This window comes from Arachis ipaensis, chromosome B3 (assembly GCF_059453495.1).
Source record: "Arachis ipaensis isolate K30076 ecotype BB chromosome B3, ASM5945349v1, whole genome shotgun sequence".
NCBI classification, from domain to species: domain Eukaryota; kingdom Viridiplantae; phylum Streptophyta; class Magnoliopsida; order Fabales; family Fabaceae; genus Arachis; species Arachis ipaensis.
The window spans coordinates 1,645,803-1,672,213 of NC_142438.1; the positions used below are offsets into that span (position 1 = coordinate 1,645,803).

The following is a 26,411-nucleotide window of genomic DNA, read 5'->3' on the forward strand; positions in this document are numbered from 1 at the left end:
TTCATTTTATAAAATATACTTCAAATAAAATTTAGACTACAATCATAAAAAGATGCTCAAAGTATGTTTCTTTGAGTTTAAGCACACTATATATATATACATACACAACAATAACTTATGCCCACATTTCATACACCATTTTATATAAGTGGATAGTTACAACAACAATAAAAAAGCATCGTCCTATTAGGTGGGATGGACTATATGAATCAAACGATGTCATTAAACTCTATCATATATCATGTCTACAGAAAGACCGTTTATATGTAGATCTTATTTGATCACTTCATAAATAGTTATTATTGAAAAATAAAACAAGTACACAAGGAACTAATAACAAAGTAAAATGGCAATAATCTCAACAAATTAAGTAAGGCATTGGCTCTAAATAAAGTGGATGTTTTTTGCTAATGCTTAACCCACTCAACTCACTCATATCTATCAATGCACCATTATTATTAGGAACCTTCCAATCAAACAAATAGAGAAGGTTAGCCATCACATACTCAAGAGAAGCAACTGCAAATGAAACTCCGGGACAAGCCCTTCTCCCAATTCCAAATGGGATCAATTGAAAACCTATTCCCTTATAATCAACTTGTTGGGTACCTTCAAATCTTTCAGGAATAAACTCTTCAGCATTGTCCCATAATTTAGGGTCTCTATGAATTGCATATGAATTTATATATATGGCTACTTTTTTGGGAATGTGGTACCCTTTTATTTCCACACTATTTGCTGTCTCTCTTGGAATTAAAAATGGACCTGGTGGATGTAATCTAAGAGTTTCTTTGATTACACACTTCATGTACTTCATTTGATTTATATCATTTTCCTCTATCATGGATTTTCCACCCACAATTCTTCTTACCTCTTCTTGTACTTTTTTCATGGTCTTTGGATTATTAGCAAGTTCTGCAAAGACCCATTCAATAGTTGATGAAACAGTGTCACTTCCCGCAACAAACATATCCTACAATTATGGAAGATGTATAATTATTGTAAGGAAAAGTATATAGAAATAAGAGGTAATCAGCCAAAAATAAATAATTTAACTAATTTATAATTATATTTAATTAATTTTATTTGTTTTTAATTTATAATATTTGATATTAATTGTTTCTCATCTCAAATTAAAATTCTAAATGATACGTTGGAGAAATAGGGGTGGGGATCACGGAACTTCTAATAATCCCGATTCTTAGTATATAAAAAAATTTATAAAATATATAAAAGAACATTTATTTAGTATGAAAAAGAAACATTCTGATACTTAGTAGAAGAAACATCCTAATGCCTAGTATAAGCACCATCTACGTAGAGGTTTTAGATTCACCCATAGGCATTTGACTGGTTTTTAGCTGGTACCCTCTTCCCTAGCATTGTTGTTATTGTAAATAATAATAATAATAATAATAATAATAATAATAATAATAATAATAATTTAATCATACAGAACTATATCATTGAGCATTTAAGCTATTTTGTCACTCTTAACATAAATATTTGAAACGGATTGAATTAAAAAATAAATTTAAATCGATACAATATAAACGACAATCATTTGAATAAAATAAAATAAAATTAAATTAAAAGTAAAAATTAAATAAATTTTATTTGAATCGTAATAAAATATATCAGTTTTATTTGTTAAATGCCTAAATCGATCTAAATGATACTGCAATTTTATCTTGTTGGTATTGTAAACGAAATAAGTAATAAAAAAAATTTAAATACTTTTTAAAAAAATATATATCAATGAATAATCAATTTATTTTATTTATTATTAGAGGGTAAGGATTCTATTACTTTGGCTAAAAGAGGTTCATTATTATTATTATTGTTGTGTCTAAGGAAGAGAATTGAAATCAAAATGAAAGTAAAAATTAAACTAAATTTAGATCGACATAATACAAATGATAATAGTTTAGACAAAATTGAATTAAAATGAAAGTAAAAATTAAATTAATTTGATCTAAAACGTTATAAATTATGCCAGTTTTATTTGCTAAATCGATTCAAATGGTACTACAATCTTATCTAGTTGATATTGTCAATGAAATAAGTAATAAAAAATTAAATATTTTTTTAAAATATATCAATGAATAATCAATTTTTTTTTATTTATTGTTAGATGGTAAGAATTCTATTACTTTGCCTAAAAGAGCTTCATTGTATTTTATTATTATTATTATTATTATTATTATTATTATTATTATTATTATTATTAAAGGAAGAGAATTGAAATCAAACCAAAAGGAGTGCTTTCATGGTATCTCCATTGAGCTCAAACTCAAGCATGTCCCTCTCTTGAAGTTGAAGAAGTACATCAACAAAATCTTTATTATTATCATCACAATTTTTCTTCTTTCTCTTATGTTCTTCAATAATCTCTTCTAAGAATGCATCTAATTCAGCATGAGTAACCTTTAATCTTGACGTGAAACCTGTAAGAACATCAATCCAATCTAATGAAGGGAACAAATCTCCAACCCCAAGTTTTGATAATTGTGTCATCATCTTCCTCACAGCCTCCACAATGCTTTTTCTACCATCATCACTTGTTTCGAACCTTAGCCCGAAAATGCACCTACTAGATATGTTCATTGATGTTGCAACAATCATCTTAGATAGATTCACTAACGACCCTTTTGCACAAGCTTCATGTATGGAATTAATCATTATTGATACTTCATTTTCTCTAATGGGTTGAAAGGACTTTACCTATGTTTGAAAAATACAAATATAAACACGAATATAAATTTTGATCATCATAACAATTAATATTTAATTAATCAAGATATGTATATGAAAAATACAATATACAGTATGCAAAAAATACTTATAATTAATTGTTATCTAATAGCTTATCACTACTATACCCTCTCTTTTCTTTCTTTCTTTTCCAGCTTTTCTGTCTTTCTCTTTATTTTTTTATTTTTTAATTAATAAAAATATTTAAATAATTTTATTTATCTCTATATTTATCTTAAATTAAATAAAATATTAAAATATAATTCAGTCATATACACTTTATATTAAATATAATATATAAATTTAATTTAGTATCTATCTTCTAATTTTTTATTTTTGTCTTTCAATAATCTCTCTTCTAAATATAGTCTAATCTTCTAAAGGAGCCACTTAGATAAAGATGTCAAAAACGTCTTTTTTTTTAAAGATATTTTTTAAAAATTAAAATTTAACATATATAATCAATTAAATTATATTATTTTTATCAAAATTAGACTGGACAAATCAGTTTAATAAAAAAAATTAATAAATTAAATTTTGAATTAGTATAAATTAATATTTTTCATAAAAAATTACTATAATATCTCTATTATAAAACACAACTAAAATATTCCTATTATATATATATATATATTAAATTCTAACCCTATAACAATAGTGAAGAAAAGGACTAGAATTTAGAATTCTCAAAATTAATATATATAATAAAAGTATTTTAATTATTTTATATAATAAGAGTATTGTAGTAATTTTTTATAAAAAATAATATTAATTTAGACAAATTTAAAATTTGATTCACTATTTTTCGATCAAATTAATTTAAAAATAACATAATTTAAATGATTATATATATTAAATTTTAATTATCAAAAAATATCTTTAAAAAAACGTTTTCTGTGTCTTTATGAAAGCATCAACCAATCCTCTAATCCACTTATTAGTGTATAAGACATGTTTGGTATTCTCTTCTCCGATGTGAGCCTTCACATTTTACATACTCTTTAATCAAAGAATTACGATTCATGCAAGTTTTTAAGCAAGATAATCAAAATGATATTAAATATTACTCGTACTCATAGAGGTTTGCTCTTCTATCTATAAAAGAATAATTTTACCTTGTTATTACTAAAATATTTTATTTCTCTTATTTGTAACAAATAAAATGAAATAATTATGAATTTTTGTTTTGAATAAGAATAAAGTTTTTATGCATCATCATTCTTACCCTGTTTGTGCTTAGAAGCTCAAGAACACAGAGCTTCCGTTTGTTTCTCCATTCCTCTCCATAGGGTGCAAAACCAATCTCCTTGCATTGATAGAAGAATACCTTGGCAGCTTTAGTGTTTGCTCTATTGGAGAAAGCAACATCATGTGTTTTCACTATTTCTTCAACAATATCTGATGAAGAGACAACTAGGGCTTGAGTTTGCCCTAACTGAAGCAACAAAAGAGGGCCATATTTGTCAGAAAGTGCCTTTAAGGATTGGTGTGGAAGTGTTCCTAGTTGGTGAAGGTTTCCAATTAATGGTAGCTTTGGTGGATATGGTGGAAGGTTATTGAACTTGTTGTTTCTTCTTGTGAACCTAAGAACACACAAGATGCTTATGATTATGAAACATATGGTAGAGATGGTTGAATTTGGTTGATGTTGCAATTTCTCTAGAATTGATGATAGAACAAGTTCCATTGTAATTTTTTTTTTTTTTTTTTTTGTGTATGCCTAGCAAATAGTAATTAATGAAGATCAGGTGTAGTTTTGAAAAGATTGAGAGCTCTTAATTAGTATATAATGCTCAAGGTGTTGAAATAAACGTGTGGAATAATCTTAGATTTTTTTTTTCTAAAAACTTAAACTGATGAGTAATTATATGAATTGTGTTATATATAAAAATTTTGATATTATATTATAAAATATTTTTTTAAATTATTAAAATTTTTAGATAAAAATATTATGAATAATTTTATATACAACCTGTTATGCATAAATTAAATAAATATTGTTGATTTAAATAAATAATCTATTATGAGAAAGTTAAATATTTTAGTAAAAAATTATTTAATTAAAAAATATATAAATTAAAATATATAAATATACACAAATATATAATAACCAATTTGATAACTTGTTTTCATTGTTTATAATAACCGATTTTTTTTTTTTGGTGACTATAATAACCGATTTGATAACATGTAATAAACACAGCATAGATTTGATCAATTTTTTTTTTTGGTGACTATAGATTTGATCAATTATCACTATTTTAAAAATTTTAGTGGGCTAGTAAATAAAAGAAATGGAAATCATGTGTTCGACATATATTTGATAATAGGACTGTTAGTAATTTAATTTATTATTTAATTCTTTTTAAAGATGTTATATATATATATATTAGCATACATGTAAATAATTAAAAACTTAATTAATAACAAACTAAGACAAATTTTAGATACGTAAATTTTGAATTTTAAATATGTAGCTCATGAATTTTCAAACGAACTAATTTTTTGTTGACTGATTGTGTTTTTTTTTTTACAATACCAATTTAAAACTATATTATGCCTAATGTTTTAACAAAATATTATTTATATATTAAAATTAGTCACTAAAATCAGTTATTAAGTATTTGTATATAAATATATATTAGTAATTTAATTCACTTTTAGTATGTATTTTATATTTTTATGTATATTTTATATTAATAATTAATTTTAGTAACTGATTTTGATATATATACTTAATATAGTTGATGTTTAAAAATTAAGAAGAGCCCATTATGATGAAAACAAAAATGTTTAATTTTTTTGTTTTTTCCAAAGTTAAAAATAGCTCGAACTTGCGATTTTTAGGTGAATATGAAAAAACTATGTCGTTTGAGATATAGTTCGTTAATAAAAAATTAAATATTTAGTTTAATAAAAAAAAAATATGTGATACTTGATGGCAAACTGATTTCATCATACGAATCCATGGTTGACGGATGGTTTGTGATTATTCAAGCTCTCTATCTCTTCTCGACGAGTGAACCTTGCAAGTCTATCTCCATGGTCGTCTATGAATTTTTGGATCGCAAAACAACAAAATAAAATAAAATTGTACCATGTGTTACAGCGAACTTCAATGCTCCTCTTGAGTAATTTTTATTTTTAATCTCCATCATAAAACATATACATAGCTGAAGTCACTGATTAAAATAAGTGCCACATCTGAAACACTAGAATATCTAAAAGAGAAATTGTGGAGACCATTAATTTTTAGTATTTTTAGTAATTATTTAATTAATATAAATATTAAATTATTTTTAATAAATAAATTTTATTAATTTATTTATATAAATTTTAAAAAATATAAATAAAATTTATATTAATTTATATATGTAAAATTTTAATAAATATAAATACAAATTATATATTTTTTATGTGTAAAATATTTATAAATATAATATAAATTATTATTAACTAAATACTAATAAAAAATAATAATATTTATTAACAATCTAACATTTCTATATTTAAAATGTTTCTTATATTACATGGTGTCAAAACCACAATAAACCTCAATAATGGTGGGTGGTGGATGATGAATCACATATCCATTTATGAGTTATTTTAATTTTTTTATTATAATTTGATTGAGACCGAATATCTAACTTTGTCTAAGAGTTTAATTAATATTAAATTTTTAATATCTAAAAATATGTATTTTATTATCTTAATTTATGAATAATTAATTTATTAATTTTTTTATTTTTTTATTTTAAAAGATCTTGATCCTATTTTTTATATCGTATATTGTATTTTATATATCGTATATCATAAGATACACATAAACAATAATAATAGATAAAATTAAACTTTTACTAAATATATTCAAATCAAATATAAATCATAATTCATGTCATTTAATAATATTCACAAATATAAAAGAAATAAAATGATTAAAATACATATAAGTTTTGGGTGAGCCATTTAGATAAAAAAAAAATAAAAATAAAGACAAAATAACATAGTAAAGTAGGTATATATATATATATAAAAGAAAGGAGCATAGTGAGAACAAAATTCTATCAAACATAACATATGATCTAGTAATAAAGTAATAACAGTAAAATGTTAGAAAAATACACCTGTAAGTCACTAGATTGCAAAAGCCAATAAATAATATAAGGAACAAAAAGCCAAGAAAGTAACTTATCTCATATCTCTAATAAAGAACGGTGATTACAAAAGTTGATATTATTGATAGTTTGAGAATTGCTAAATTATAATATAATTAAATATATTAAATTATTTAATATTAAATAAAAAGTCAAGAAATTCTGAAATTTTTTTTATTATTTGAACGGTATGATTCATTATCATCACAAAAAACTAATTTTTGTCGCAATAAAAATTTAATGTATTCAATTGTTGTTTTTAAAATGATTTCAGTAATTTCTTTTATTTTTAGTGATTATTTCTCATTCGCTGTATGCAAAAAGAAGGATTTCTTTAATTTTTTTCCGATGAAACACAAATAAAATTTTCTTTTTTGTTATAGTCTTAATATGTGATCTTTGTTTAAAGTCATAATTTTTTTTACTTAAAAATGGTAATCCACTTTTAATTTGAGCTCTAATCAGATTTTTTTTCTTGTTTTCTTTCTGAACTTCATGTGGATGATAGAAAAGAAGGAAGAGAGAGAAGAGAGAATTTAGTTTGGATGGCTTATTTTTAGTTCAAATATAAATGGAGTTGTCAATCTTAAAAACCAAGTTGAGTGAATGGACTTGGATCACCAGTTAAATCCTTTGCTTTTATTTGATCCAAATTTATTTTTTCATACTAATCATCCAAATTTTTTTTATCATTTGGACTTTATTAGTTTATTATTGGGCCAGCCAAGATTCTTTCTTTCCTTCTTCTTTGGAGATGAGCTATTATTCCTTTGAAGGAGTGAAATGGACTTTGAAGTTTGAATCCAATTGGACTTAATGCTTTGTATTAATTTTCTGCACCATTAAGTAAATTAAATTACACTTAATCGGGTTATTAATCCACTAATAATGTTTAGTTATCATCAATTAATTTTTTTGTTAGTTCTTTAAACTTAACATACATATATGTCATTGTTAGAGATATAAATTTATATAACCAACTTAGATTGGTCGAGTGGTCAGCTCACTCGTCCGCTTAAACTTGTCGGGGGTTCGAATTCTGCCTTGTGCATGTAGCAACCCATTGGCTAGCGGTAGATCCTTAAATGGAGTTTCGATCCACGACGGATCAGTCCTAAACCTGTCGGACTGGGAGATACCGTGGACAACCAAAAAAAAGAGATATAAATTTATATATTTTTTATTCTCAGTTTAAATTTTTTAAAAAATATTTACAAATAAAAATATTGTGTTTTAAGACACTAAATTAATATATTTGGGAATGTGGTACCCTTTTATTTCCACACTATTTGCTGTCTCTCTTGGAATTAAAAATGGACCTGGTGGATGTAATCTAAGAGTTTCTTTGATTACACACTTCATGTACTTCATTTGATTTATATCATTTTCCTCTATCTTGGATTTTCCACCCACAATTCTTCTTACCTCTTCTTGTACTTTCTTCATGACCTTTGGATTGTTAGCAAGTTCTGCAAAGGCCCATTCAATAGTTGTTGAAATACTGTCACTTCCTGCAACTAACAGATCCTACAATTAAGGAAGATGCATAATCAATTTATTGTAGATTATCTTAACAATAATAATAACAATTAAGCATTTAAGCACTTTTTCAGTCTTAACATAAATATTTGAAAGTTATTTTAAACAATAAATAACTTTCATTGTATTTTTTTTCATGTAAGTCATGAAATCTATTAAGGCTAAGGTAACTGCAGTGACTTAGTCATAGTGTTAGGTGTAATTAATCTTTGGAATCTTTATCTATTAATAGGATTAAGTGTTAGTATATGTATGTAGAGGGAATACTGTAAGAACAGAATATATACCTTTGACAATCTCAAAGTTCCTAGGCCTGTTTCTAACAAAACTGCCTTAATATGCAATTTGAGTGTTCATGAATAATTTTATATGCATCATGTTATGCATAAACTAAAATTAATTATTAAAATTAGTTATTATATATTTGTATATAAACACATGCGTAACTTTTAGTATATATTTCATATTTTTATGTGTATTTTATATTAGTGACTGATTCTAGTAACTGATTTTAGTCTATACTAACATAGTTGATGTTTTAAAAATCGAGAAGAATCTATTATGATAAAACAAAAATGTTTAGTTTAATAAAACAAAAAAAAATGTGTGATACTTGATGGCAAACTGATTTCATCATACGAATCCATGGCTGACGACGGATGGTTTGTGATTCAAGCTCTCTTATCTCTTTTGGACGAGTGAACCTTTCAAATCTATCTCCATGGTCGTCTATGAATTTTTGGATCACAAAACAACAAAATAAAATAAAGAGTAAAGGACAGATCCGTCCCTGACCTTTTTTTTTGCAGATATTTTCGTCCGCGAGAATTGAGAAATACTTTAATGTCCATGACCCCCCCCCAGAAAAGTGGACATATTTATCCTTCCGTTAGAGTCGCTCCATTTGGCCTGACGAAAAATAGTAACGTGGCTCCTGATCTGACCGTTACGAGATACCACGTGGGATGGACTTTTGAAAAGAGGAAGTATTAGTTCTCAGGAACCAAAACGTCGCTGTTTCTCTCCCACCCCCAATCTATGAAATCCTTGAGCCCTCCTTCAACAAAGTATGCATCATTTACGATGTCATCTGTTCATGAACCAAATTTATAATATTCTCATGAATGGCTCTCTTCCTTTTCATCACATCAACCCATTGACCGGAAGGACCCTGCAATTATGCGTCATTTACGATGTCAAGGTAATATGGTAAGACAACTAGCTAATGATGAAAGCCAGAAAATCACAAAGATATTATTCCTAGTGGCTTGCTAGCTATAGGGGCAGGCATTGTAAACTCATACATGATGATATATCATGGAATATGAATGATCATTAACATGGATATCAATATGTGTGAGATGACACTAACAACCATGAAACAACACACCAAAAATTAAGTCAATGGAAACACAAACTACCTGTACATGCTTTGATTTAGCTGCTTCCCCCTGCAGCTTCCAAGATAGTCTGCTTTGGCCTGAAAATTACACGATCTAGTTAACTTATGATAAAATGATCAAGCCATTAGACAATTTGTATATAATCTTATACTCACCTAAACTTTTTCAAATGCTCTGAAAATGCTAGGGCCATTAACTCCCCAGTTTCCAATACATTCTTGAACATCGGATGCAGAACCTCACGTGGCAAATCCTTTGCTCTTCGAATAGACTCCTTGGATGGTAAGGGTTTTTTATTCATATATAAACGGAATGCATTGTTACATGTTCTCTGCAATGACTCCAATTCTACATTAGTATCAATAATTTTCCTAACTCTATCTAAAACAAGGTCAAGGACTGTTTGAGGGAATCGGCCATAAACAGTTTCTCCATTTGCCATTGCCTGTTCAATTTTCGACATTACTCCAGTCATATTCTGCAAGACCTCTTCTTCGGTGGGAGCAGCTTTTATTGGCTTCGACAAAAACAAATGAAGATCCAATAGGTAAGCCATATCCTCCGATGTCGCTAAGGAATAAGCAGTGCCAGTACAGCCAGCCCTTTCAGCCCTTCCAACACAATGAACGAATATCTTAGGCTTTGGAGGGAAGTCCCAATTGATAACATTATCAAGCAACGGAATATCAATGCCACGAGCTGCAACATCCGTCACAATCAATATATAGCATCGTTTTCCTCGACCTAAACCTTGCCTATGATGGGGTTTGATGGTTTAGGGCTCAAGGATTTTATAGATTGGGGTGGGGGAGAAACGACGACGTTTTGATTTCTGGAGACTAATACGTCATCTTTTCAAAAGTCTATCCCACGTGGTAGCCCGTAACGGCCAGGTCAACGCCATGGGAACCACGTCACCATTTTTCGTCAGGTCAAACAGAACGACTCTAACAAAGGAATAAATATGTCCACTTTTTTAGGGAATCATGGATATTAAAGTATTTTCAAATCCTTGAGAATGAAAATATCACGAAAAAAAAGATTAGGGACGAATTTGTCCTTTACTCTAAAATAAAATTATACCATGTGTAACAGCAAAACTTCAATGCTCCTCCGCAGTAATTTTTGTTATTAATCTCCATCATAAAACAACATAGCTAAAATCACCGCAACATCTGAAACACTAGAATATCTAAAAGAAAATTTTGTGACTATCAATTTTTTGTATTTTTAGTAATTATTTAATTAATATAAATATTAAATTATTTTTAATAAATAAATTTTATTAATTTATATATATAAATTTAAAAAAATATAAATATAAACTGTATTAATTTATGTATATAAAATTTTAATAAATATAAATATAAATTATATATTTTTGTATGTAAAATATTTATAAATACAAATATAAATTATTACTAATCAAATATTAATAAAAATTAATAATATTTACTAACAGTATAGCATTTTTCTATTTAAAATGTTTCTTATATTACGTGGTGTCAAAACCACAATAAACCTCAATGGTAGGTGGTGGATGCTGACTCACATATCCATTCATGAGTTATTTTAAAATTTTTTATTATAATTTGATAGAGACTGAATATCTTTGTCGTGAATGTTATATATTTTAAAAAAATAAATTAAAAAAAATGATAATAAAATAATAAAATAAAAATTTAATTAATATTAAATTTATAATATCCAAAAATATATATTTTATTATTTTAATTTATGAGTGATTAATCTATTATTTTATCAATTTTTTATTTTAAAAAATTTTAATCCTATTTTTTATATTGTGTATCATATCTTGTATCATAAGATACATAAACAATAATATTTCAGACAACAATATCATCCACCCCCAATCTTTCTAGTTTCTTTGGTGTCTGGACCATTTTCTACTTCACTAGGGTCATACCAGGTCGACCATCGTTCTTTCTCCAAAAGAACTTCCTCTGCAAAGAGATAATTTTCCTTACAACCGCATTTGGCATTTTGTATAAACTCAAGTAGTAAATCGGAAGGCTGTTAATTACTGACTTGATGAGAACCACCTTGTTAGCCTTGCTAAGAACCTTTGCTTTCTACAGTCTGAGTTTCTCTTCCACCTTATCAATAATTGGCTTTCAAGTTTTCACCAACCGCGGATTCGCTCCTAGACTAATGCCAAGATACCTTACCGGTAGAGCTGCCTCCTGACACCCGAGTAACTGACACATCTGGTTAACCCACTCCTGACTGCAGTTTACAGGTATCAAGTTAGACTTCTCAAAGTTGATGCTCAACCCAGACATCATTTCGAAGCACCTTAGAAGTCTCTTATAGTTTCTCACTGTCTCCTCCTCCGGTGGACAGAATAATATAGTGTCATTAGCAAATTGTAGGTGTGATAGCTCTATATTATCCCTACCAACTAATAGAGGAGATATTCGACCATTTCTAACCGCCTCACTGATCATTCTATTCAGCACATCCACCACCAAGACGAACATAAACGGCAATAAGGGATCACCTTGACGTATTCCCCTCTCCATTTTGAATGGTTTCGATGGTGACCCATTTATCAGAACAGAAATAGATGCCGATGTAACACATTCCCTAACCCACGCCCTCCAAGTTCTTCCGAAGCCCATCTTCTCAAGCACAATATCAACAAAGCACCATTTAACTCTATCATAACCTTTTTGGAAGTCCAGTTTAATAATCGCTGAAGCCTTCTTCCTTAGTCTCAACCATTGCACAGTTTCACAAGCAATTAAAGCTCCATCATGTATCTTCTGCCCCTTCACAAAGGTACTTTGTGATTCCCCAACTAAGCATGGCATTATACTCTTCATTCTTCGTGTCAACAATTTAGAGATAACTTTATAGACACAACCAACCATACTAATGGGTCGAAGATCTTTCATTTCCTTCGCCCCAACAAATTTCGGAGCCAGCGCTACCCAAGTGACATTAGCATCTGCTGGTAATCTTGCTGTCTCAAAAAACTTCATCACAGCTGCAGTGAACTCCTGTCCAATCTCATTCCAACACTTTTTTATAAAGTTCATGTTGTATCCATCACTCCCAGGCACTTTGGAAGATTTGCAGTCCCAAACTGCCTCTTTCACTTCCTCCACTGATGGTAGCACCTCTAAGCTTTCCGCTTCCTCTCTTTGTAAACGATTAACTAAACCATCCCTAAAACTCACCCTTGGGGATGCCTCCTGGTGGTATAAACGTTTATAATAGTCCCTGACCGCTACCTTTATTCTTGCTTGATTTCTCACTAACCTCCCGTTGATCACCAAAGCCTCAATTCTGTTATTTCTTCTCCTTGCAGAAGCAATATTATGGAAGTACCTTGTGTTCCTATCCATGTCATTGGCCTGCCTTGATCTTGACATTTGCTTCCAGTGCATATCCTATCTTATATACCACTTTTCGCAGCACCTCACTAATGCCCTTCTCCTTGCCTCAATTGTAACATCATACCGTCCACTACTCACCATATCATCCACCTTCCTTATTTCTTCCTCAAACCTCTTTATCCTCCCAGCCATATCCCCAAAATGCTGCTTATGCCAATTACGTAGAGGTTCTGACAATGCTTTCAGCTTCGATAAGAATTGCGTATCTCCTAATTCCCTCCATTTTTCCTTCACCATACTCAATAATCCTTCATGTGTAAACCATGAGTCCAAGCTACGGAAAGGTCTTGGGCCATCAAATCTTCTGATGTCTTCCATATCAAAGGGCAGTGATCCGATAAACCTCTTGGACCACTCTTTAGACGTGTCTCCGGGTACGCATCAAGCCACCCTAGAGAAACCAAGCACCTGTCAATACGACTGCACGACTGTCCCCTAAACCATGTATACCTTCGATCGTTAAGTGCCAGATCGATCAACCCCATCTCATTTATCCATGTTCTAAACTCTATTGCAGATGCTGATGAATTAGTCGCTCCTTTCCTTTCCTCCAAATGCAATATTTCATTAAAATCCCCTGAAAAACAGAACGACACCTGACACAGACCTGTAATAAAACTCAATTCTTCCCATATGGAGATTTTCTCGGCTCTCTCATGCGGCCCATACACAAGACAAATAGCACAATGAAAGTTATCTTTTGTCACGATCCCTTCTAAACACAACCATCTATCCCCTTTATAGCAATTATACATCTTAAAGGCCGTTTCGTTCCATATTAGCAACAAGTCTCCAGAAGACCCGATGGAACTTACAAACTCCCAACACGCTCTGTCACTACCCCATATACGAGTAACATCAAATTTTGTCAGTACCTCATTCTTTGTTTCTACCAAACCCAACATATCCAACTTAAAATTATTTTTAAAATTCTTTATCATACTAACTTTTGCAGCTCCTCCCAACCCCCTTATGTTCCAAGCACTGAAAATCATTTAACCAAAATATTACACACCTGTTTCCAGTTTTTTGGCCGGCTTCTGCGAACCTTTTCTTTATGCTTAGCCTGACGTCGTTTCATAGCAATAGCTTCGTTCTGCTCCTGCAAAATCGCCATAATATCATCTTCATCACTGTACTGAGCACCTGATTCTACTTCTAGTTTCCAAGTCTCTTTGTTCTTAGCCATCTCCTCCTCCCAAGTCAGCCTTTGTTCCTCCGTGTCTGGATTGCTACCACTCTCCAAGTCATTCTCCATCCCTGCATCTGATTCTACACCAGTCCCGCGCTCCTTATCTAGTCCATTACCAATAGCCTGAGCCAATTCGTCCATCAAGATTTCCCCTCCTCCATTCCTAATCTTGGCTCACGGCTAGTCTGTGGTTCGGCCTCTGGTGCACTGCAGTTTTGGTGAACACCAGCAACAGTTACCTATTCCTTAATCCATTGAGTGTGTTTAGTTTCAATTTGCAAGCCCGTCCTCTCCCTGTTCTACCTTCGGTCACTCACCTCACCGGTGGCTTCCACAACCCTGCTCGTCCCTTCATCAGACCCCGCAACCACCGCCTGCCGTGTTCCGGCCTCCATCTCGCATCGCGGTCCAATGCCCCCTCCCTACCGTGTCGCAGCTCCACGGTCCCCTTCGCATCACCCGCGCGCCCAGGCTCGTGATGCGCAACCGATGATTTTTGCCCTTGCCTCATGGGTCTTGCACATGTCTCCCGAGGCACCGACGCGTGGAGTTGACTGGCCTCCTCCCCCCCGCGGCACTTCCCAGTAGCTGTCATACCGCAGGTTGCAGGCGCCGTGCTCTCACCAACATGATCCAGGTTAGGAGGTGCCTTCTGGGTTAGCATTGGTTCCGGGTCAGACCTAACCCGCTCAGGAGTTGCAACAGCAAGCCTAGTCCGTTGGTCTCTCTCCCTCAGCCCACCGAATTGTCTCATGTTAAACCTTTTGGGCCTAATAGCTCCCAACCCACTAGCCTTCCTTGTATAACCTTCTGTTTGGCTTGTATAGCCTTGTTCATAAACATTTGAAACCGTATCCTCCGAGTCGATCTCCCCATTAATTTCGTATAATCCCTGTGAGTCCTCCGTATCCTTGAATGCCGCATGATAACCATTCTCCCGAGAATATTTTGAATTTTTGTAATTCCATTCATTCAAATCTAGGCATGAATTTACCAACCTGTCCCTTCCTTGGTCATCGTTTCTGTGGTCCACCATCATCATCACAGCCGCTTGATCCCAACCAACCACCCTTCGTTCATGCTGCGTCTCTTCTCCGTTGATCATGTGCCTGTCACGTGCCTCCTCCTCCCTCTTTTGGAAGTATTCCTCCCGATATACCTCTCCGCCCACTTCTCTGACAAGGACATCAAACCTGCTTGCGCCTATTATAACACGAATCCACTCGTTAATCATATCAAATGCACATGTATCAATTAGGACTCTACCCACACTGAATGAATTACATGATTCCGTTAGTTTATCACATTCCACCACTTCACCCTATTGCTCTCCTATTTTGTGAAAGGTGTTCCTTGACCATGCATGTATAGGAACTCCAGAACACTCCAACCAAACTCTTCTAGACTCGCTTTTCTCAGCCTCGTCCCATCTCCACACCATATAAAACAATTTCAATAACTCGTTCATTCGAAAAGTGTAAGCTTCTTCAGCACTAAGCACAGTGTCAAACGTTATCATTGCTTTATATGCCCCAACTCCCTTACCTATGTCACGCATGGCCATTCCCTAGAGATCTTTTGCTTTAATGAATTAAAATCAATTGCCGTCTTCGTACCTCCGACAATACTTCTCTGCAGCCAGACGACATTCTCATTTGCTATCGGCACTTCTAGTTTCTTTGTCCATCCATTATCCTTTGGATCCCTAACAGGTACATCTGACGTCTGCCGCCCCACGTTCGCTTCAACTACACCCGCCTTCTTTGTCTGTGGAATGCTGCTTCTAGCATCGTGACTGGTTATCACCTTTGTTTCCTGGCCCTTTGTATGTTGCACCCCAGTTCCCCTCCTATACTTCGCATCTCCGACAAATAACCTTTTGCCTCTCAGTACCATACTGTTCATATCTTTAACAGCCTTCAAAGCTCCTCTCTTTGTCGTATACAGTACAAAAGCAAACAAGTATACGTGACCATTTTTATTCTTCCGCGACATGTATATGTCGATGATTCTGCCTGTCCATTTGAACATATGAAAAAGTTCTCTTTTTGATATATCTTCCGGCAAGTTGTCGACGAAAATGGAGAAAGAATCAAGCTCCAAGCGTTGATACTCTTCTTTGTTCCAAACCCTAGGATCTTTACCATTTTTGCTCTGAGTAGATATCCCCCCTTGTGTTTTCCCACCTCACAAACTCTTGATTTTGCTCTCTCATGCTCTCATAGCTTTTACCGAAATAGATACTTGAAACGGCGTTGTTTTCTTATTTTAGCGCCAAAACCTAATACGACGCCGTTTTTCATAGTCCAGCATGGCAAAAATTTGCCACATCACTGCCACCAGGAAGGAGTTTGGATGAAAAAAGGAGAAAAGATCAACTAAGTGCATTTTTTTTAATGTCGAGGACATAAATAATGTAATTGAAAAGTTAAGGACCAAATTGGTATATTTTGTGAATTTTAAAGACTATTTTAGCGTTTAACTCGTTTAGAATGAAAAGGCAATTATTGAAATTAAGGTGGCAATATTACGGATAAACTTGGATCTAATAGAACATAATGAAAATTGTGTTTGGACAAAAATATAGTATTATCTGAATTTAAAATATTTATTTAAATAGTTTAATCCGGATAAGCATGCTTGAATTCTTTGTGCATTATTATAAGGTTACATCTCTGATAATTATATTTTATTTTAGGTGACTAAAATTAGTTAAAATTTTGACCGATGAATAGACAGACGACAGATGACATTACTTAAAGTTGTGATTAAGTGTGAATTATAATGATTAGACACAAAATTTTATGTCTTAGTAGGAGGAGAAGAGTAATTTCACTTTTTTTTGTTTTATTAAACAATTTTTTCGGCATTGTCATCAAAATTGATTACAAAACAAGAAAATACATAATCCAACAAGATATATATATATATATATATATATATATATATATATATATATATATATATATATATATATATAAACTACAGATATTTTGATTAAAGCACTGTCCCTTTCGACCACACAACATACTAGAGATTTTGATTAAAGCACTATATATCTCCTCCTTTCAAGGGATGTAAAAGCAAGTTTGGCTTTCTGAATCTCTGAAGCAAGCAGGCCTTTATCAATAATAATTCCAACAGACAAGTAGTCAAACTAATATAAAAAATATTATTTATATATTAAAATTAATTATTAATACATTTATATATAAATATATATATATATAATTTAATTTATTTTTAATATATATTTATATTTTAATATATATTTTATATTAGTAACTGATTCATTTTAGTATATACATAAAATCGAAAAATATTTATTATTGGAGTCCAGTCATATACAGCTGCCATTTTAGACTCGTAGTGCAAAAATAACTTATGAAGACTAAAGTATCGCGGTTATCATACTTAGTATCATAGTTATTAGAACCGAATCGATTATCAACCCGATCATATGACCGGGTCACTGGGTTACTGGTTCAACCGGTGGGTCACTAATTCATTCGGTTAATCCGGTCATAACTAAAAAAAAATATAAAATTATATTAATAAAATTGAAATAATGTCTTAAAACTTAAAATGTGAGTCTTAAAAACATTAATAATCAAATATCAAGTCTTAAACATAACTAATAATCTAAAAGAAGAGTTAATAAACTAGTTTCTAGTATAAAATATGTTCTCAATTTAAATCAACAAGAGCAAGTTAAAGATAACATAATCATTAAATCAAGTCCAAGGGGTGAGCTTAAAGTTAGCATCAACATCTTCATAGGGCAAATTAGGAGATTGATCAACATTTCCCTCATTTTGATTTGTATCCATATCTTCCATAGCATTGTTACTTGGTCCATCGTTATCTTGGTCATCTTCCAAATTTAATTGATCTACATTTTTGTATTTTTGACAAATCAATATCAAGAATAATTCGTAATAGCAACTGCAATTAAAATATTCAAGCAATTGAAGAATTTACCAAGATCATCCAAAGTTGGTTGAATGGACATATTTGCCAAATCATTTCGTAGAGCATCAACCTCTTCCAGAGTTAAAAACGGCGGTGAATCTTCCAATATCCAATCCGAATGGTCATCAAATGTATCAAGACAAATTGGATCATAGCTTTGCTTTCTCATTAGATTCCTATGTTATCAAGTTATGTAATTATTAAACTAAAGATTAATTTTAATGAACAATACATTTTAAAATTAGATAAATAATTATAGAAGATACCTTTGTTGTAGCCTCAAGTTATAATGAACGAAAACAAGATCATTAAGCTTTTAATGTTCTAACCGATTCCTCTTCTTTGTGTGGATGTGTTCAAAAATACTCCAATTTCGCTCACAACCAGAAGAACTACAAGTTTGACTTAAAACACGAACGGCTAACTTTTGTAAATTTGGTGCTCCAGTTCCATAAGATTTCCACCATTGGTCTTAAAATCAAAAGAGGCAATGCATTACAATTAGCCTTTTTAAATAAATAAACAAATAAAGAAAGATAAAACTAAATAAATATATTTACCTGGCATCACTGTGCTTCGTTCACGCAGTGCATATTGTCTTCCAAAATCATCTTCAGCATTAGAATATATTCTCTTCCCACTTGTCAACTTAGTATTCAATTCTGGATCATCATATGAATATTTCTCAATTACATCTAGTAGGCCAGAAGTGGTTTGCTTATGTTTTTCAAATTCAGCAGCATTGAATCGAAAAGCAGGATTTAACCAATAGCCAGCAGCATGAAGATTTTTTTTTAAGTTGTGAATCCCAACGAGTATCCAAAATCTTCAAGTAAGGCTCCACAATCTTCTTTCTTCGTCGAAACCTCTTCACCATCTCTTCTCTAGCCATATTAAAAGCTTGATAAAGAAAACCCATTGCAGCTTTATCTTCACTATCCACAATACAAAGCACGCGAACAAGTGGCTCAGTAAGCTTGACAACATCTGTACATTGATTCCAAAATTTAGAGTCTAAAACTTGATCCACAAATGTTTTAGCTTTAGCTTCTTTGGAGTAGGCTGAGATTGTCCATTCTTTAGCAGTTACCATAGCTCTTAATGCATCTTTTTGAGCCAGAATACTTTGCAAAGCTATGAAATTGGTAGCAAAGCGAGTTGGAGCTAGACGAAGTATTTCTCGTCCACCGGTAAACTTCCTCATAAGATACAGTGGATGACAATGATTATATATGTATTTAGTAATCTTTGAAGCATGTGAAAATGTCTCACTGACTTCATTCAACTTTCTAATATCTTGCAACATCAAATTAATATAATGCGCAGCACAAGGAGACCAATACAACTTAGGGAATTCAGCTTCCAACAACCTTCCAGAAGCAACATAATTTGCAGCATTGTCCGTCACTATGTGAACAACATTTTTAGGACCGACAAAGTTGACAACATCCTTAAAAAGCTTAAACAATAATTTAGCAGTCTTTGAGGCATGAGAAGCATCAACAGACTTTAGGAAGATAGTTCCTTTAGGACAATAAACCAAGAAGTTAATTAAAGTGCGCCTACAAGGATCAGTCCATCCATCAGCCATGATAGTACATCCAGTTTGCTTCCAAATTTCACGATACTGTTCAATCATCTTTTTCACATCCTCCACCAACTTACTCAACAAATACCCACGAACTCTACCAAAGTTTGGATCTTTATATCCTGCACCCATGTTTGCAATAGCATCAATCATTGGTTGGTAATATGCTGAATTAACTGCATTAAATGGCACAGAAGCATCAACCATCCACTTTGCAATGGCAATGTCACATTTTTCCACAATTTCTTTACTTTGCAATACACTTTTTATCGTTGGTTGGGCTCCAAGTGTTGTTGAAGATGGAAAAAAAAGTTTCTATTCCAGTAGTTTTTTTTTTCCTTTCCTAGATGCAGGTGGTGGCAACCTTGTCCTTGAATGTTGGAGTTGTTGCTACCGTGCTTCAAGCTCTTCCATTCTATCAAATTCTCTTTCAACATCATCACATGCTCCATAACTTTTTGCATAATTTTCTTGAGTTTTCCTTTTCTTATTCATAAATTCTTCAATATTTTGCCCAAATTGATGAGCAACAGCAGGTGGAACCTTTTTGCACTTCTCAACATCTCCTTCTTTTCCAGCCAAGTGATACTTAAATTGATTAATCTCACCTCCTCTAACAAGTTTGTCACAATATATGCACATCATAGTAATTTTTCCTGTTTTTTCCACAATTTATTTACAATGACCCCAAGCTGGATCAGTCTTTCCTTTATTATTATAAACTCTTTTAGTGGTAAGATCATGGGTAGGAGTTGCTGATGATGCTTGTTCTTGAGATGGTGGCGTTTCTGATGGTGTTTGAGATGAAGCAATTTTTAAAATTCTAGCAAAGAAACTAAAAATATATATTTTCAGCAACAAAGGATTTGCTTAAATCAGTTTTTAAGCAACACATCAACCACCACCATTTCACCAAAGTTTCCTGATTCAACTAACAGCAACTCTAAAGTCTAAACAAACCAGCAATAGACAACAACAGCTCTAAAAAACCCAGTAAAATACAATAGCAATTAGCAGCAACCAGCAACTAAAAAACTATATACCAAATTACCAACACAGCAACCAGCAACAGCAACAGGGAAAATACAGCAATTTTAACTAAAATTCAAGAACAAATTAACTAATATATCAACCAGATTTTAACTAATATACCAATTCAAGAATAGATTTTAACTAATATACCAACCAGCAACAATGCAATTCAAGAACAATTTTAACTAATATATCAAGTTCAACAAATTCCAATTCCATAACAATAGTTAATAGGTCAATAGCAGAGGCATTGACCTCAGGGAACAGAGACTCTGAGCTTTCTGACGACCAGGTGAGGCACCGACAAAGGACAGAAGCAAAAGCGGTGAAGTAGAGGCAGAAGAAGCACAACCCACAAACGACCAATATAACAACGAACACGACGAGGTGAGGGGAGAAGCAGTGACGGCCGGGAGAAGTAACGACACCACAGAGAGTGACGACGAGGGTGACGGAGAGACGGAGAGACGAGGTTGGCTGAGGGGGTATCGGCGGTGACTGGTGACTTCGGCGGTGACTAATGAGGCCGATTGATGAACTCAGTCTCAGACACTCACTCAACTCTCAAGAGATTTGTCTCATATGCCATTAGGGAGATCAGAGATGTGAGGGTGAGGCAATGGGGGAAATGGGGATAGCCTAGGCTTTCAGTTTCAACGAAAAGGGGGAGGGGATAGTAGAATGACGCCGTTTAGGTTTAGGATATTAAAAAAAAAATGCACTACCCGGACTGGGTCAAATAACCCGTCCGGGTCACCAGTTTTAGTCAAAACTCGTCGGATTGAACCGAGTTCTACCGGGTCCATTGTATGGTCGGTTCAACGTGTGGCTCGGCCCGATCAGGTAATCGGATGACCGAGTTCTGGTCGAACCGACCGGATCAAACCGGGTTTGATAACTATGCTTAGTATACATTATTAAAATTTTTATGATACATTCCAAATTTAAAATCAATTTTTATACCTTTTCAAGAAAACCAACTATAATTATTTAGTTGTGGCCCGACTGCATAATCAAAATGTGAGAAATTACTACTTGATGATAATTTTCTAAAGTGCTTTGAGAAAATACCTTAGGATTTTGAATTTATTAAATAAAATTTATGCAAAATTATTTTGTATTGATTTTAAAAGAATTTTATCATTAAAATTGATATTGGTTAAAATTATAATTTTTTATCAATAAATTCATAAAATTATTTATTATAATTTAGGTATATTTTTTAAGTGTAGATAAAATTATTCATAAACACCATAAACGTCGTAATCATACAAAGACATCTAGAAGTTACACATGTTTATGTATACATATATTAAAATCAGTCACTAAAAATTTTGGAATATAATATAAATATTTATATATAAATACATAATGTGACTAATTTTGGAATATAAATAGTATTTTTATTATGTATATATATTACCTCGTTGCACCATAATAATTGCCACACGAAGTTGAGAAATAATGGGACTTGTCTCAGTTCTAAAGCAATTGTCAAATGAGGAAAACTCAACTCTTTACGTGTCAATATTATTTGGCCTCATTATCATCACCATGTTCTTGTTTCTTAATTTCACAAGAACAAAAAACAATCAAAACCTTCCTCCGTGCCCACCAAAGCTACCCTTCATTGGAAATCTTCATCAACTAGGAACACTTCCACACCGTTCCTTCCATGAACTCTCAAAGAAGCATGGCCCTCTAATGTTGTTGGAGTTGGGACAAGTCCCAACTCTGGTGGTTTCGTCCGCAGACGTGGCCAGAGAAATCATCAAGAACTATGATGTTATTTTTTCCGATAGGCCCCAAACTACGGCTGCAAATATTTTTACTTATGGATGTAAGGACGTGGGTTTTGTACCATATGGTGAAGAGTGGAGACAAAAAAGAAGAATTTGTGTTCTTGAACTTTTAAGCGTCAAAAGGGTTCGTTCTTTCTGCTTTGTTCGCGAACAAGAGGTTGCCGAATTGGTTAGTAGACAAATAATTATATTTTTAACATATTTTCTCGTGTAAAATTATTTTTTTAGCATGAAAGGTAATTTTTGCATAAATATCTTTTTAGTTTGTTTTATGTTTAGATTAATAAAGATCATTTTTTTTAATTATAAAAATTTTAACACCATATCATAAATAAATTATATAAATGCTTATTATTTTATGATTTTATACTCATATTCATGTTGGTCATCATTAGTAGAATTTTTTATTTTGCAAATTAATAAATATTTAATTATTCTATTGGTTCCTATAGTTTCGCAAAATTTTCAATTAGGTTCCTATACTTTTTTTCCTTTTAATTGGGTCCGTACAACAATTTTTTTTTTCAATTAGCTCCCTCTTAGTAGTAATTGGCTTAATTGTATAGGGATCCAACTAAAAAAAATATTGGTGCAGAGACTCAAATAAAAGGAAAAAAAGTGTAGGAACTCAATTAAAAAAAAATTTGGTGCAATGACTCAATTAAAAAAAAAAGTATAGGAACCTAATTAAAAATTTTGCGAAACTATAGGAACTAACAGAGTAATTAAACTATTAATAAATTTAACTATAATATAATTAACATATTTCTGTCACCAGTGATTATATTTATATATTTATATACCTCTAAAAGGTTGTTTTTAGTGAATTTTTGTTGTTTGAATAATTAAAATAAAAATTAAATTTTATATGTATATATTTATTTTTAGAAAAAAAATTGAGGACTAACAATTTTAATTTATATTAATCAATATTTTTTGCCAATAGTTCAATACTTTTAATCCGATAACCTAATACTATACTTTAAGCCAATACTTTTAAATATTTTTAGTTAATTACTGATCAAAAATAATAAATTATATTAATCTTGTAATATTGTTTATATATATATATATGTATATATTACCATAGTTAGCTTGTATCCAACATTTTTATGTGTAGTATTTTACCGTATTTAATTTAATACATTTACATGTTTGGATACAACATATTAGGTGGGTGGAATACGTGAATCATGTGTAAGAAACAAAGGATCTTGTGTGAATCTAAGTGAGTTGCTAGTTTCAACATCAAACAACATCGTATCAAGATGTATTCTTGGACAAAAGTATAATACTCCAAAAGATTGTAACGACAAAAATTTCGGAGAGCTTGGAAGAAAATTGATGAGACAATTTTCGTCTTTCAGTGTGAAAGATTTCTTCCCTTCATTTGGTTGGATTGATTCTGTTAGAGGTTTGATATCAGATATGAATGCTACTTCTATAGCATTTGATTCTTTCTTAGAAGATGTAATTGAAGAACACATCATCAGGAGAAGGAATAAAGAGAAGAAGAAAGGTGATGATCATTTTGAGAAGAAAGATTTTGTTGATATACTTGTTGAACTTCAAGAGAATAATATGCTTGAGTTTGAGGACTCTCAAGATAACTTCAAAGCAATCTTAGTGGTATCTCTTTCTCTCTCTCCCCATTTATTTTTATAATTTTATTATTACATGAGCTTTACTACTATATGAGTTTCACCGTAGTAATTCTAAAACTAATATGTACAACAAACTTCAATTTCTAAAAGAATATATTTATTAGAAAAAAGAATAATAGAGTAAAGTAATAAATAAATCTTTAAAAATTTATATTTCGAATAGATTAGTCTGTATAAAAAATGAGGTTAAAGTATATTTATTGTCTTTGAAGTTTGACAAAAGTTTCAAAAATACCTTTAAATTTTATTTTGTTTCAATTTTGTTCCAAAAGTTTTTTATTTGCATCAAATATACCCTCAACGGCTAAATTTTTTAAAAAAATTAACACCAATCTAACAATAATGCATGAAAATTATGCTTGATTTGCTTGTGTTAAGGGTTATTCTTATGAAATTGTTGTTGAATTGGTCTTAAATTTTTTGAAAAATTAACCGTCAGGAGTATATTTGATGTAAATCGAAAACTTTTGGGACAAAATTAAAATAAAATAAAATTTAGGAATATTTTTGAAACTTTTATCAAACTTCAGGGACAAAAAATATACTTTACTCAAAAAATAAGTATCAATAAAGTCCTTTAAAATAATAAATGTAGGCATAATATCCTTAAATTATCTCCTATAATTATTAATAAAAACTCGTAATTTAAACTAACTTGTCTATATTTATTATCTTAAAAAATTTTATTAATATTTTTTTAAAGACTAATCTATCCAAAATAAAAATTCTCAAGAATTTATTTTTCATTTTATTTGCTATAATAACTCTTGGTATTGCACCATTCTTATGCTAGCTGTGTATAATTCAAATTTATGTTCAATCAATTTTTAATAGTCCGATAGTGACCTACCATAATAATAACATGTGACAGAATTTTTTTTATTAATATCAGTAATTTTTTTAAATTTAATTTTTATTCTAAATTCTAATTTCTAACTCTAAGCTTTCTAAAAGATAAGAGTTAAAAAGTTATTTTATTATTATAATAAAAATTTAATTAATATTAACTAATTAAAAATTAATTATTTTATTGATGATTATACAAATTAAAAGTTTTTCTAATAATTTCAGGACATGTTTGTTGGAGGAAGTGATACTTTCTCAACAACTCTAGAATGGACTTTTGCTGAGCTCCTCAAGAACCCAAAAGCCATGAAGAAAGCTCAAGAAGAGGTAAGGAGAGTTGTGGGGAGAAAATCAAAGGTGGAAGAAAATGATGTGAATCAAATGAACTATTTGAATTGTGTGATCAAAGAAACTCTAAGATTGCATCCTCCACTTCCTCTCTTAATTCCTAGGCAAACAACTTCAAGTGTGAAAGTACAAAGTTTCAATATTCCTCCAAAAACTAGAGTGTTTATAAATGCTTGGGCGATTCAAAGAGACCCAAAATTGTGGGAGGAGGCTGAAGAGTTCATTCCTGAGAGATTTGAAAACAACCAAGTTGATATAAAAGGGTTGGATTTTCAATTAATACCATTTGGTGTTGGGAGAAGAGGTTGTCCTGGAATTTCTTTTGGGCTTGTTTCTACCGGATATGTTCTTGCTAATCTTCTATATTGGTTTGATTGGAAGCTGCATGGTGAAGATGAAGGTGACATAGACATGGATGAAATGTGTGGACTCACTGTTAGTAAGAAAGTCTCACTCCATCTTCAACCCATACCATACTCTCTTAGTTCTTAGGCTTAATGTGTTGTAACAATAAGAGGAGTAAAATATCGTTTTTGTTTTCTAACGTTTGGGATAAGTTCTATTTGTGTTCCTAATGTTTAAATTGTTCTATTTGTATCCCTAATGTTTGTAAAAGTGATTCAGTGTTATTCTGCTGTCAATTACACATCATGAGCTTTAGTTGGAGTTCTAAAAATCTCTTTTTGAAGTTAGAA

General features: G+C 31.3%; 3 protein-coding genes across 4 annotated transcripts; 1 reads left to right on the top strand and 2 right to left on the bottom strand.

The window, feature by feature from the left end:
• Nucleotides 1-95: 95 nt before the first annotated feature.
• On the bottom strand, nt 96-4,494 carry LOC107629371 (phenylacetaldehyde oxime monooxygenase CYP71AN24). The gene is made up of 3 exons (XM_088509935.1): nt 3,980-4,494; nt 2,254-2,724; nt 96-973 (listed from the first exon to the last, which is right to left on the bottom strand). Exons 1-3 carry the CDS (start codon nt 4,439-4,441, stop codon nt 359-361), a joined length of 1,548 nt encoding a protein of 515 aa, XP_088366061.1. The 5' UTR covers nt 4,442-4,494; the 3' UTR covers nt 96-358.
• A 13,704-nt stretch (nt 4,495-18,198) lies between these two features.
• Nucleotides 18,199-20,231, bottom strand: LOC110269872 (uncharacterized). Its single transcript, XM_088509502.1, has 5 exons — nt 19,250-20,231; nt 18,997-19,098; nt 18,766-18,907; nt 18,446-18,612; nt 18,199-18,356 (listed from the first exon to the last, which is right to left on the bottom strand). The coding sequence occupies exons 1-5, from the start codon at nt 20,229-20,231 to the stop codon at nt 18,199-18,201; spliced, it is 1,551 nt and encodes a 516-aa protein (XP_088365628.1).
• A 2,246-nt stretch (nt 20,232-22,477) lies between these two features.
• LOC107629370 (cytochrome P450 71A1-like) lies at nt 22,478-26,392 on the top strand. 2 transcript variants are annotated; one of them, XM_016332150.3, is made up of 3 exons: nt 22,478-23,027; nt 24,032-24,487; nt 25,594-26,392. In XM_016332150.3, the coding sequence occupies exons 1-3, from the start codon at nt 22,521-22,523 to the stop codon at nt 26,206-26,208; spliced, it is 1,578 nt and encodes a 525-aa protein (XP_016187636.1). In that variant the 5' UTR covers nt 22,478-22,520; the 3' UTR covers nt 26,209-26,392. The 2 variants fall into 2 exon arrangements, with proteins under 2 accessions (XP_016187636.1, XP_088365901.1); XM_088509775.1 differs by having other exon boundaries at nt 22,507-22,982.
• The last annotated feature ends 19 nt before the right edge of the window (nt 26,393-26,411 follow it).

What these genes read in the sequence shown, in the direction of transcription:
- LOC110269872 (XM_088509502.1), bottom strand. Translation starts at nt 20,231, where the DNA reads ATGGTTGATGCTTCTGTGCCATTTAATGCAGTTAATTCAGCATATTAC. An exon ending in ACGAAGCACAGTGATGCCAG is followed by an intron (nt 18,908 to 18,996) that starts GTAAATATATTT and finishes TTTGATTTTAAG; the next exon opens with ACCAATGGTGGAAATCTTAT. An exon ending in ACCAACTTTGGATGATCTTG is followed by an intron (nt 18,357 to 18,445) that starts GTAAATTCTTCA and finishes ACAAAAATGTAG; the next exon opens with ATCAATTAAATTTGGAAGAT.
- LOC107629371 (XM_088509935.1), bottom strand. Translation starts at nt 4,441, where the DNA reads ATGGAACTTGTTCTATCATCAATTCTAGAGAAATTGCAACATCAACCA. An exon ending in AGCTTCTAAGCACAAACAGG is followed by an intron (nt 2,725 to 3,979) that starts GTAAGAATGATG and finishes TTTCAAACATAG; the next exon opens with GTAAAGTCCTTTCAACCCAT. An exon ending in CCATGAAAGCACTCCTTTTG is followed by an intron (nt 974 to 2,253) that starts GTTTGATTTCAA and finishes CCATAATTGTAG; the next exon opens with GATATGTTTGTTGCGGGAAG.
- LOC107629370 (XM_016332150.3), top strand. Translation starts at nt 22,521, where the DNA reads ATGGGACTTGTCTCAGTTCTAAAGCAATTGTCAAATGAGGAAAACTCA. An exon ending in AACAAGAGGTTGCCGAATTG is followed by an intron (nt 23,028 to 24,031) that starts GTTAGTAGACAA and finishes ACAACATATTAG; the next exon opens with GTGGGTGGAATACGTGAATC. An exon ending in ACTTCAAAGCAATCTTAGTG is followed by an intron (nt 24,488 to 25,593) that starts GTATCTCTTTCT and finishes TAATAATTTCAG; the next exon opens with GACATGTTTGTTGGAGGAAG.